Source organism: Mustela putorius, unplaced genomic scaffold (assembly GCF_011764305.1).
Source record: "Mustela putorius furo isolate JIRA1106 unplaced genomic scaffold, ASM1176430v1.1 tig00003972_pilon_pilon_pilon, whole genome shotgun sequence".
Lineage (NCBI taxonomy): Eukaryota > Metazoa > Chordata > Mammalia > Carnivora > Mustelidae > Mustela > Mustela putorius.
In genome coordinates, this window is record NW_025422115.1 from 8,081,851 (window position 1) to 8,094,663 (window position 12,813).

General features: G+C 35.1%; 1 protein-coding gene across 4 annotated transcripts in view; it reads left to right on the forward strand.

The window, feature by feature from the left end:
* Window positions 1–12,813, forward strand: part of FAM189A1 (family with sequence similarity 189 member A1) — a 486,040-nt gene that overhangs the window by 362,372 nt on the left and 110,855 nt on the right. For all 4 annotated transcript variants that reach the window (XM_004759869.3, XM_013060110.2, XM_045070539.1 and 1 more), the window contains exon 3: window positions 1,219–1,329. In XM_004759869.3, coding sequence (XP_004759926.3) covers window positions 1,219–1,329 — 111 coding nt within the window. The remainder of the gene's footprint in view (window positions 1–1,218; window positions 1,330–12,813) is intronic.

Below are 12,813 nucleotides of genomic sequence, written 5' to 3' on the forward strand. Positions count from 1 at the left end.
CTGAGGGTTGTGGAGGGAAAGGGGTTGGGGGGTTGGGGCAACAGGGTGATGGACATTGGGGAGGGTATGTGTTGTAATGAACACTGGGTATTATATATGACTGATGAATCACAGACCTGTACCCCTGAAACAAATAATGCATTTTATGCTAATTAATTTAATTTAAATTTTTTTAAAAGTTGATGAGGAAAAGTGTTCTATATACTGATCCCTAGGAATAAAGAACTATGAAATGATGGTGTTATACTAGCACTGTTTTGGAAACCCTAACAAATTAATGGTCTAAGCAATCATTAAGAACGGCTGCCAACATCATAGACATTATTTGCCTTCTATTAGTCTCAATTTGATCAAACTTCTATGTCTAACCACCAAATTACAAGAAATCCAGAGAATGGGGAAATGTTAACTAATAGGAGGAGACAGCAAAGTAAAGAACAAAGTAACAGGTCTCTTCAATAAATTTCATAGAAGAAAAAATACAGTGGGTGGGAAAACCCATCAACGAAAAAATATTGCAAAGACGCAAAACAATTAGTTACTCTATATGGAACGAATTCCTTCCTATCCTGTGTAAACTGATTTTTTAAAAAAATTTTTGAGCTAGTTAAGGAAATGTGAACTCTGAACATTTGATATTAGGGAATGGTTACGCTAGAGATGATGACATTATGTTGGCTGTGTTTTCAAAAACAGTCTTATTTTAGAAACATACACTGAAAGGATGAAATTATATCATGTCTGATATTTACTGCAAAGCGTTCTAGAGTGGAGAAGGTATAAATGAAACACAACAGACCATGAATTAGTTAGTTGTTGAGTCTGGGTGATAGGTATGTGGGGTGGGGGCTTCATTAAACTCTCTTCTCTGGTTTTGCATAGGTAGGAAATTTTCCATAAAAATTTAAATAAATATAAAGGCTTTCTAATAAATAAACTACTTTCTGTTGGTTTTCTTTAGTCATTTACAATGTATTATTTTTGAGACAATATAAAACTATTCTGAGCCTATATAATGTATAGTGTTTTCAAGTTGAGCCTCTAAAATATTTCACTATGTAATTCAAATTTTGAGAAATGATACCGTCTTTTAAAAAAGAAATACAACTGTTACTCTTATAATTATTTGATAAACTGAAGGCTTTTTTAAAAGCCAAATCACTTTTCCTTCGAACTTCTCCAAGTGAATAATCCATTTTTTGTTTGGTTTGTTTCCAGATAACCTTTTTCATGCTGCTCTCTGCAGTGTGCGTAATGCTGAATTTGGCTGGTTCAATTCTCTCCTGTCAGAATGCTCAGCTAGTGAACTCCCTAGAAGGCTGTCAGTTGGTGAGTAATGAAATGCAAACCTTTTGAAAAAGGTCACAGGCTTTGATTTTGCCTGAAAGTAATTTTAAAAAATAAATTTTATTATATCCTTGGATTTAGTCTGATGTTTTATAATTGTATAGGGAATTTGAGTTAAGTTGGTTCATTTCTAAACATTATCTCAAATTAAAACTCAGCCTACTTGTAAGTCAGTTACTAAAAGGGTATTTCTCAGGATCACGGCGTAGTGCTTTTAGAGCAAATGTCTTTAGCAAAGATTATATTTTGGCATTTGTGGCATTGATTTTTGTCCCCACTGAATTTTTAAAAATCAATTGTGTAAGTTGATTGTAAGTGCCGTGATACATATGAGCTTGATAATGGGTGCATCAAAACAACTTAGTTCACTTTTTTTTTTTTTTTTCAATTCAAAAAGTAGATTATCTTTTAGATCTAGGAGAATGGTAGACAGTGTTTTGTGTACTTTGTAAGGGATCAATAAATGCTTTGTGGGATAGAAGCTTCATTCCATATCATGACTTAGCTCCTGGGACCAAGATATGTGCTTCCAGGTGGGGCAATCACATTTGTTAAGGAGCGTGGGGGTTTTATAGTTTGACTCCCGATAGGATCATGGCTGCTAGATGCGAGACACTGGTATTTGTTGATCAATCTTGGAGACTACACAGTTACCTTTTAGAGCCATTCTCTTCCACAGCTGCCTGTGCACTTGCTGGGCCTGGGGCTGTTACTTCTGAGAGGTCAGGGGCTATCCTGAATTACCCGAAGCTTCTCCATAGCAGAGCCATGCTTTTTTTTCTTGTGGCCATGCCATTTGGGTTCAGAGGAGCAGCTGTTGGGAAGCCTGCTGCTCTCTCCAGTTTTTATCTACCTAGGCTAGAAGGACTAGGGTCCCTTGGTTCAGTTTCAATGCAGAGGCAGCTACTGAGTTCCAAAAACTAACTGTGAGAGCTTCAGCTTGCTACTTTCTGTTCAGCTGACCTAGACCACACTGATAAAATTTCATCCAGTTAGGATGTACAGAGTATCCTTGATGTACTGCAGTATTGCTCATGAAGGCTAAGAATTGATACAACCTGGAGCCCTACCACCCTCAGGAAGGATGACTTGCCAACTTCTATCCCTAACTGAGCCAGCCTCCTTGTTCCTAAATACTAGGTGCTGTGGATATCCTAACATCTGGCAACTAGCAAGGGACTGGCCATTTCCCCCCGCCCCCGACCCCAAGGCTCATACTTGGCCAGTAATTTCCGAGCAAGATCAGTGTGGTCACTTGCTGAGGTGTAGCGTGAATAGTAGAGAGAGTAGGGGATTTGGACTCAGTGAATCAGGATCAAAGTCATGGCTTTATAACCCCGTAGTTAATGACTTAGAACAAATCACCTTCCCTGTCTCAGCTTTACTTCTGTTTCCTATTAAGAGTAGATATTGCCTGCCCTGAGCTTTTCCTAAGATAAGATAGGATTCATAAAATGCACAAAAGTATACTCCTTTCCTGTTACAAAAAAATATGTAATTACTACAGAAAATTCAAAAAGCAAAATGCACTTTATTACTATGTTTATTATGTCCTTCCAGTATTTTCTGTGCATAATAGGTGTGTATGTGTATGTATGTGCATGTATACATAACATGTGCATATTTAACATACATTTAAATGTGCTGAACTCTCCATGCAGTTTTGTGATTTGATTTTTTTATTGGTTGTGAACATTATGTATAATTTAGTATATTACATATATTATGTTATATATATTATAATATAATAATACTTTAAATTCTTTTCTACAACTTTAAGTGTAGTGGCTGCTCTGTATGTATGAATATAGCATTATTTATTTAACCAATGTCTGCTTTTTGCATGGATGAAGGTTGCCACGGTCCCTACACAAAATATTTTTTCAGCTCCTAGAAGTGAACTTGCTTGATCATGAGGAATCCACATCTTTAAAGCAGTTGATACATATTGACATACTGCCTTCTAAAAGAGTTTACCAATTTATAATCCCAATAGATGAGAATGGTGTTCTTGCTACACCCTTTGCTAGCACTGCAAATTCTTACTTTTTAAAGTTTATGCTAATTTAAAAGGTATAAAATGACATCATTGCTTTAATTTGAACTTCCTTGAATATTACCAATTATTTATAATTGCATTACATAAGTGTATATATGTACCTGCATGTATACATATATAGGTAATAATATATGGATATGAGTGTATGTACCATTTATATTTCTCCTTCAGTGAGTTGATTATAACCTTTACCCATTTTTAGGGGTATTTATCTTAATGATTTGTAAGAAGTCTTTATAAATGCAATTATGTAATTCATTTATATAATAATTATACATACATAAATTTATATGTGTATATGCATAGATGCAACATATATGTATGTATATATGTGTGTGAGTATATATATGTGTGTGTGTATATATATATATAAAACATAGAAGAAATATAACTATAAAACATGGAGGAAATATAGTTATATTTCCTCTATGAACTGATTGGGGCTTTTACCCATTTTTAGATTTTTTTTAAGATTTAACTATCTTGCTGACTTTTAGGAGATCTTTACATTTTACGGTTTTGAGTCCTACAGCTTGTATTCGTCAAATATACTTCCTGGATTATTATTTGCCTTTTATTTTAGTGCATTTAAATCTATGAATGTTTTCCTTTGTGGTCTTATCTTGGAACCAGTAAAAAGACATTCTTTCCAAGATCAAGTTACTTCCCCCCTTTTTAAAAATATAATTAACTCTTTCATATTCTGGAATTTATTTAAAGAATTTAACTCTTCCCCAAAATGAGTACTAATTTTCCTGAAACAATTCCCCTGAGTAACCTAATATTTCCATGATGATTTGACATGCCACCTGAATCCTAAGAGTCCTTTGATGGCAAAGCTACAGAAACTGACAAAGCCATAGCCATTTATTGCAAAGATGGCAGGTTCTGTAGAAAAACCAAGAGGTCTAAAGCTTAGACTTGGAAACTGGCTGGTTCTCTGTGGATGCAGAAGTGGGGGCCAGAGTAGGGGGCCTGCTGCAGGAACCCTCAACTCCCCAGGGTATTGTTCTGCAGAAGTAAACAATTCCAGTGTTTTTTTTTATTAATTAATTTATTCATTTATTTGACAGACAGATATCACAAGTAGGCAGAGAGAGAGAGAGAGAGAGAGGCTCCCTGCTCAGCAGAGTGCCTGATGCGGGGCTCGATCCCAGGACCCTGGGACCATCACCTGAGCCGAAGGCAGAGGATTTAACCCACTGAGCCACCCAGGGGCCCCTCCAGTGGTTTTTAATCTCAGCTCATTTGCTCTAGAGTGAGAACCCAGAGAGAGAGCATTTAATTGGTCGGGGCAAGATAGATAGCTACTTAACTGTCCTGCCACACTGAATCCAAGGCGATTCAAGAGATAATCCTCAAAAACAAAGTTAGGTATTATTAGGAAGGGTTGAGGTAGGAGGAGGCAAAAATGTTTGGTGATTGAAAAACAACCAATATCTACTCTAGCTGTACATCTAGACTGATGTACACATGCAGACTGATGCTTACTTATGTCTATTTGCCTATGACTGAACTTTTCATTCTCCCCCACTTCTAGGTTTGTTATTTTTATATTCCAGAGCTGTATTACTTTAATTACTTTAACTGTGTGTATGTGTGTGTGTGTGTGTATGTATGGAGAGGGAAATGTTTTATATATATATATATATATATATATATATATTTACACATATATATCTTTATATGTACATATATAAAGAGAGTCTATATGTATATATATATTTATATGTATTTTATATATATATATATATTTTTTTTTACAACTGGTAGGACAAGCCTTATCCACACCCCCATTTCAGATTTTTTTTTAAGATTTTATTTATTTGAGTGAGAGAGAGAGTGAGTTGGAGGGGGAGAGAATCTGAAGCAGACTCCACTCTGAGCACAGAGCCCCACATGGGGCTTGATCCTACAACCATAAGATCATGACGTGAGCTGAAACTAGGAATAAGAAGTTTCACCATCTGAGCCACACAGGCAGCCCCCATTCCAAACTTTAATCTACTTTTAAAAAGTATAGAAGCTTAGTTTTCCAGAATAATTTAAAATTTGGTGGTGGGGGGGGGTTTGTCAAGACTCAAAAGGAATAGATTTGAGAGTTGAACTGGAATCACATTAAAATTACAGATTGCCTTGGGAGAGAGTTGATGGGTTAACAATAGCATGTTTTCCCATTCAGGAGCATTGTTTGTGTTTTAGTTTCTCCAAATTGTTCTTGTAAATCCTTCAGTGCAGTTTTTGTTTTCCTTTATGTTATCTAGTACATTTCCATATCTGTATGTGTGTTTCTCTTTTTCCTATGCATAATTAAAAATTAACTCATACTCTCTCATATATATATATTTTTCTATTCCAAACTCCCACCCCCTTCCAGGAATTTTTTGGAAGCCAGACATTTTGTACATTTATTTTGCATATTATCATTTTTACATACATAGGGAGTCTATGTGATACATCATTATTTAGGTGGCTTTTGTCAGCCAGCCCTGTGGCTTGGCAACATTTATGTGACAGCACTTGGAGATCTGCCCAGCTGTTAAATAAAGAGCAGCAGAGAATTCCACTGGATGGATGGATGCAGGATAATTTATTTAACCACCACTTAATGAAGGACAGGTTAGGGATGTTTCTAGTGTCCTGCTAAAACAAACATGGCAGAGAAGATTACCCTCTGTGCACATTAATTACTCAACCAATAGAATAGCTAGGGCTACTGCTGTGGGAACTGACCTGAGTGTAAAGGGAACAGTGGCCAACCAGAGAAGAAGGCACATGTAGACCTAGAGAAAAAATTACTAAGAGTGTCCTTTCAGTCAAAATCAGAGTGCACTTTAAATTTAGAATGTTATTCCTAAATTAACTTCCAAAGATAGGACGCCAGACTCTCACCAACAGGACTCAATTATCCAGACCCATGCAAACTTCTGTGTGTCATCAGAATTATATGTGGTCTTTGCCAATCTGCTAAAAGTATAGATCTTAATAGTAAATTGCATTTCTTTAGTTAAAAGTGAAGTTAAGCATCTTCTACGTTTGTTTGGAAGGGATTTCTTTATTTGCTAATTGCCAGTTCATTTTTGTTGTCTATTTCTCTTTGAGGTTGTTGCTATTCATAATTGATTTATAAATGCACTTCCTCTATTAAGGAATCTGCTCACGGTCATATGTGTAACAGATACATATTTTTCATAGTTTGTCATTCATTTTTTGACTTTTTTCAGTATTCTTTCTTGTGTGGAAATTTCATAAACTCAAATTGCTTTACTCATGTATATATAAATCATATTTATATGATTTCTGGCTTACATGTTTTACCTAGAAAAGCATTTTCCCCTCCAAAATTATACAAAGTTTTCCCATTTTGCTCCCAGAATTTTAGGGCTTAACTTTTTAATATTTATATATTTCATAGATCTTGCATTTATTTTGCTATAAATACCATTATGTTTTTACAGTTTTAAAAAATACACATACAGACCATACATATTTCTTTTAAAGCTTAGTGCTAGATATTTTAAATAACTTGTTTCTCTGATGGGTGCATTTTTAAAAATTATTATTTTATATTGCAAGAGGTCCCTAGTGATATGTAAGACATTCAGTGATTTTTTATTATTTATATTTAATAGTATATGCCATTGAATGTACAATTAAGTCTTTTATTTATAGTCTGTCAGGAAAAGTAATTATAATATTGTCTCTGCTTTCCAGTGTTTGTACTTGTTATCCCAACTCATTATTTTGTCTAAAATTATCAAAATAACATTAGATATTAATGGTGTTTCATTGTCTACTTTTTGTTGCTGAATATAATTATTTACTTCAAATATGATGGTAAGAGATGGTTTCAAATAGCCATTTTGTAATGTTAAGGTGATGATGTTCTATTCATATTTTACTAAGAGCCCTTTAAAAATAAAATTGAAGTTAAGTTTTATCAAGTTTTATTGGACATCTGTTAAGATTATATATTTTTATTTTGATGTATTGGTATGATAAATTATATTAATAGATTCTCAAAATTAAGAAACATGGAACGTAATTAGAATGAAATCCCCATAATCTTTGAAAATACTACTAGATTCTATCTGCTGATATTTATGATTTTTCATATTCATAAATGCAATTAATTTATAGTTTTCATTTTTCTCCTACCCTCCATACTTTGTTTCCAGAGTATAGCAATTTCATAATTTAATTTTTCAATTTCAGATTTTCATAATTTCACTTATGAAGTTCAACCATTCCATTTAGTTGAATAAATGAAATCTAAGGAATTTTCCATTACTTGATGGATATTGACACCTAAATGTGTAATTCCCTAGTCCAGCACTATTTTATCAAATAGTTATTTTACACAGTTTTCTTTTCCAGCTTTTTTCTATTTCTTTCTAAGCTTTTGACAATTCTGTATTATTAACATTTTTTTCATTACATTGGCCTTTACATATTTATTAATATGAAGTAATGCATTGAATTGTCTTAAAAAATACCTATGCTAACATTATGTTATTTATTTTATTTGCATTCATACTGATTTATATTGTCTATTTTGCTTCCTTTCTTTTGTATTTTTCCAGAAATGCAACTATTTTATTTATTTGATGCTTCAAACTATCAAAGAAATAGGTCCATTGAAAAATTTCAAAACTACAGAAGTATAAAAAGTCCTCTTTAATACCTTAGGTCAGCAGGTACCTTTATGGAAATTTCTGTTTGTAAAATTGAGAAATAGCCTCATATCTACTCTGTCTTTTGGATTCCTGCATTAAATTCTATGGATGCAATTTGTATACATTATTTAACAGGCCCCCAACTGCAAGGCACTTACATGGTCTCTAACTTCTAATGTCATAAATAATGCTGGAACTCATTGTCTTACAAATAAATCTGGGGACAAGTCTGTGTGTATTTATGTAGGATATTTTCTCATATTTGGACTGATGGCCCGAAGGGTGAATGCATTACAATTTTTTATAGATACTGCCTTCCAGAAAGGGTTATATTAAAAAATGAAAATGTTTGCCAGTCTGAAGGACAAAGAATGAAATCTCATTATTTTAATTTTCATACCCTGGTTATCAGGGAGATTGAGCTTTTTTTCATAGAAGAAGAATTGAACATATAGGTAGGTATCTTTGGAAAGAATTGAGATCTGTGTAAAGATCAAGTCTTCTTATCCAGAAAGGGATTCTTTCACTCCTGTTTTCAGGTCTTTCATGTCTTGAAGGAAGTCTTACAACTTCCTTCATAAAGGGCTTAAACATCTTATATTAACTTTTTTTCTAGTTTTTTTTCAGTTTTTGATGCTAATGTTGAGGGTATTTTTCTTTATTATTTTTTATAATTGCTTATTGCTGTAATATAGGAAAATTATTGATTTTTTTAAAAATTAAACTTTTCATTTTGAGATAATCATGGGTTTGGAAACAGTTGCAAGAAATTATATGGAGAGATCTATGTAGCTTTTCCCAGTTTCCCCCATTGCTAGCATGTTACTGGGTTACTTTACACTGTTAACAGTCAAGATGCAGAACATTCCTACCACCATAAAGGTCCCTCATGTTGTTTTCATGACCATACTTCCCTTCCACCCCAACTCCCTTCTTAACCATGCGCAACCACTAGTCCCTTAGAATACTCCGTTTCTATTACTTTTTTTTTTTTTTTTTTAGTTTTCAAAATGTTACATAAGTGGAATCATACAATATATAACCTTTTGGAATTGGCTCTTTTCACTCAGCATAATCCTCTGGAGATTCATTCAGGTTGCTGCTACATACCAGGAGTTTCTTCCTATTTCCTCCGTGGAGCAGGATTCCACTGTAGGGATATACTACAGTTGGCTTAACCATTTTTAACCATTTACCTGTGGGAGGACGTCTGCACTTATTCCATTTTCTGACTATCACAAATAAAGCTTCTGTGAACATTGACGTAAAGGTTTTGTGTGGACATAATTTATTTCTTTGAGATAAATGTCCAGGAGTACAATTGCTGGGTTGTACGACAGACACCTGTTTAATTTTTTTGAGACCTGCCATGCTGTTTTCTGGGTTGTCAATATCATTTTACTTTCCCGCCAGTAGTGTACGAGAGCTCCAGTTTCTCTGCATCCTCACCAGCATTGGAGGTTGTCACCTATTTTCATTTGAGCCATTCTCATGCTTTGGAGTGATGTCTTGTGATTTTAATTTGTGCTTCCCTGATGAATAACAGTGGCAAACAGCTTTTCCTTTGTTTCATTGCCGTCTGTATATCCTCTTCGGTGTAGTGTGTGGTCACATCTCATATCTTTTACCCATTTTTTATACTGTTGAGATTTAGGATTTCTTTACATTCTAGATACTAGTCCTTCATTGAAGATGGACTTTGCAAATGTTTAACCCAGTTTACAGTTTGCCTTTTCATCCTCTTAATGGGGTCTTTGGCAGAGCAAAAGTTTTTAATTTTGATGAAGTCTAATTTATCAATTTTTGCTTTTATGGATCATGCTTTGGGTGTTAAGTGTAAGAATTCTTTACCTACCTATTAATTTAGCTATCCTATTAATGGTTTTCTCCTGGGTGGGGACAAGAGTTGGCACTTCCCCAGCCTCCATGGGCCTCCACTGGTACCTGCCTGGCTGGGAAGAGTGGAATGCCTCATCACTGATCCCCAGGTGGCTTATATTGACATGGGGTGGGGAGGTGGCCTCATGATTGCTATGTGGTGACCACTTGACCTGAGGGAGGAGAGATGGCACCTCCTATTGCCCAATGAGGTGGAAGCCCAAGCTCTCCATGTGGTCTCCCTCAACATCGTGGGAGTTGGGGGTGGCTGGGGGTGGGTGCTCTCTGTCTTCATCTCCAGCTACAGGATCCATGAGGCAAAAAGAAAACCCAGGAAACTCATTGCTTTTCCCTTCCCTGGGTTCTGAGGTTCCTAACCAGTCTGTCTTTATACTTTCTAGTCTTTTGATATACATTTGATACATAATATCCAGGGTTTTCCTAGTTGTACTTAGAGGGATAGAAAAAGATTCACCTCTCTTTCCAGAAGGAGAAATGCTATTAATTTTTGTTTGTTTTCTAGAACTTCTTTATTCAATCTAAAAGTTTTTCTAGGGTATCTTTTTTTGTCCATATGGACTGCCCTGTAGCTGTGAAAGTAAGAGTGTTGTCCCTTTATGATGTATATTTACAGCTTGTGTATTTTTTCTTGGCTTTTTACACTGATGCAGTTTTCAGTTGGCATTCAGTAGCCTGCAATGAAGTAGGCTTGTAATCTGACCATTGAGCTTCATAGAAAGACAAAGGGGAGGAGACAGAACAGAGGGAAGGGAGAGAATCTTCCCATCATCAGGAGGCTCAGCAGCTTCCCTTGCCCATCATCTTCCAAGCTGTGTACTGCTATCCCAGAAGTTCAGGTTCTACTCTGACTCTAAGAAGCCTTTTTTAATAATATAATAATATATAATATAATAATAAAATATATAATGTAATGTAATATAATATAATAATATATAATAATATATAAAATATAATTTTTATAGGAATACAATTTTTATATAATAATATATATATAATATCATTTTTATAACATGTTTGTAGCCAGAAGCCAAGTCCTACCTACCAATGCAGAGCTTTCCTGATCAGTTGGACTCCTGCAAGGGCGAATGAGGCAGACAGAGCATTTCCACCTCGATCTATAGTGTCCAAGAAAGCAGGGACTAAATTAAGTTCGAATTTACAGGTCACTGTCCCAGGGAAATCTGGATCAGACCAAACCCTGTGTCATCTGTTAATTCCCAATCCCAATGAGGATTTACGAGGGGAAAAGTTTGACTAATAAAAGAGACCTTTTTAATACCACATTTTTTGGCTGACTTTCAAGCTGGTTCAAAGTGAATGGGGTTGACCCAAGGAGTCACCATTTAGCCTAATGTTTGCTGTCAGCTTACGAGAAAGGTGCCCTTAATAACTCACAGCACTTCCATCTTGCCTGGCTCTCTAAGATTTTTATTTTAATCAAGAATGCATGTAAATTTTATCATCATCTTTCAACATCTGTGAAGCTGATCATACAGCTTTCCCCTTTTAGTTTATTAATGTCATGATTTGCATTAATAGATTTCCTAATGCTGAACCAGCTTTGCATTATGGAAATAGGCCCTCCTCGGTCCGGGGCGCTTCTGAGGCATACATATTATGTGGCTTTCAAATTGCTAATATTTTATTGAAGCGTTGTATGCCTAAATTCATACTTGAGATTGACCCAAAATTTACCTTTAGCCACAGCCTTGTCCAGTTTTTTAATTGGAATCATTTGGCCTGCCTGGAATGAACTTGGAAGCATGTGGTTTAATCTGTGTCCTGAAACCATTGAAATAACCTAGGAATTATGCCAGTTTGTTACATTTTGGGGAGTGGAGATTTGACTTCTTTTAAATATTTTTATAGGCTCATTGTGTTATTTATGTTGTTTGAGGTAATTTTTGTTAATATGTATCTTTCTAAAATTGTGTATTTCATCTGTTGTATTGTTAGAAATCTAAAGGTCATGTTCTTTTCTAATTAAAAGATAAATTTTTAGCAAATCTGTAGACATAGCAAGTAGATTCATGGTTGCCTAGGGCCGGAAGGCGTGAAGGAAAATGGGGACATTGGCAGAGTTTAAGGTGTATTTTTGGAGTGATAAAAATGTCCTAAAATTGACTGTGGCTCTACAGCTCCGTCAAGATACTAAACACTAATGAATTGTCAGCTTTACGTAAGTAGGTGAATAGTGTGTGGTTTATACTTCAGCAAGGCTGTTATCATTTTAAAAACCTTTTGGTTGATGTCTTCTCGGATTTTTTTTTTTTTAAGATTTTATTTATTTATTTGACAGAGATCACAAGTAGGCAGAGCGGCAGGCAGAGAGAGAGGAGGAAGCCGGCTCCCCAATGAGCAGAGAGCCCGATGTGGGGCTCAATCCCAGGACCCTGAGATCATGACCTGAGCCAAAGGCAGAGGCTTAATGCACTGAGCCACCTAGGCACCCCTCTTCTCTGATTTCTAAAGCTAAAATGTTTCCTCTCCTTTGATTCAAAGTTTATCTTTTTTAAAAATTGTTTTCCCTCAAAGAACCAGTTGCTAGTTTTCTTAAGATTACTCTCTTGAGTTGTTTTGTTGACCGTGCTTTATTTTATTAACCTCTTCTACTTTCCCAAGGAATAATTTGTTCATTTGCTCCCTTTCATAGTTGAGACACAAAGGTACACAGTGGTGTCATCGAGTCTCACTGAATAACAATGAAATTAGAACTTTAATTTTGCCTTGCTGTTTAAGCATTCATTAAATTTATGTTCCTAACTTTCTAGGTACCTGGACATTTTTTTTTTCCTCTGTTATCCTTTTACTGTTAACTTCTAATACTACGGC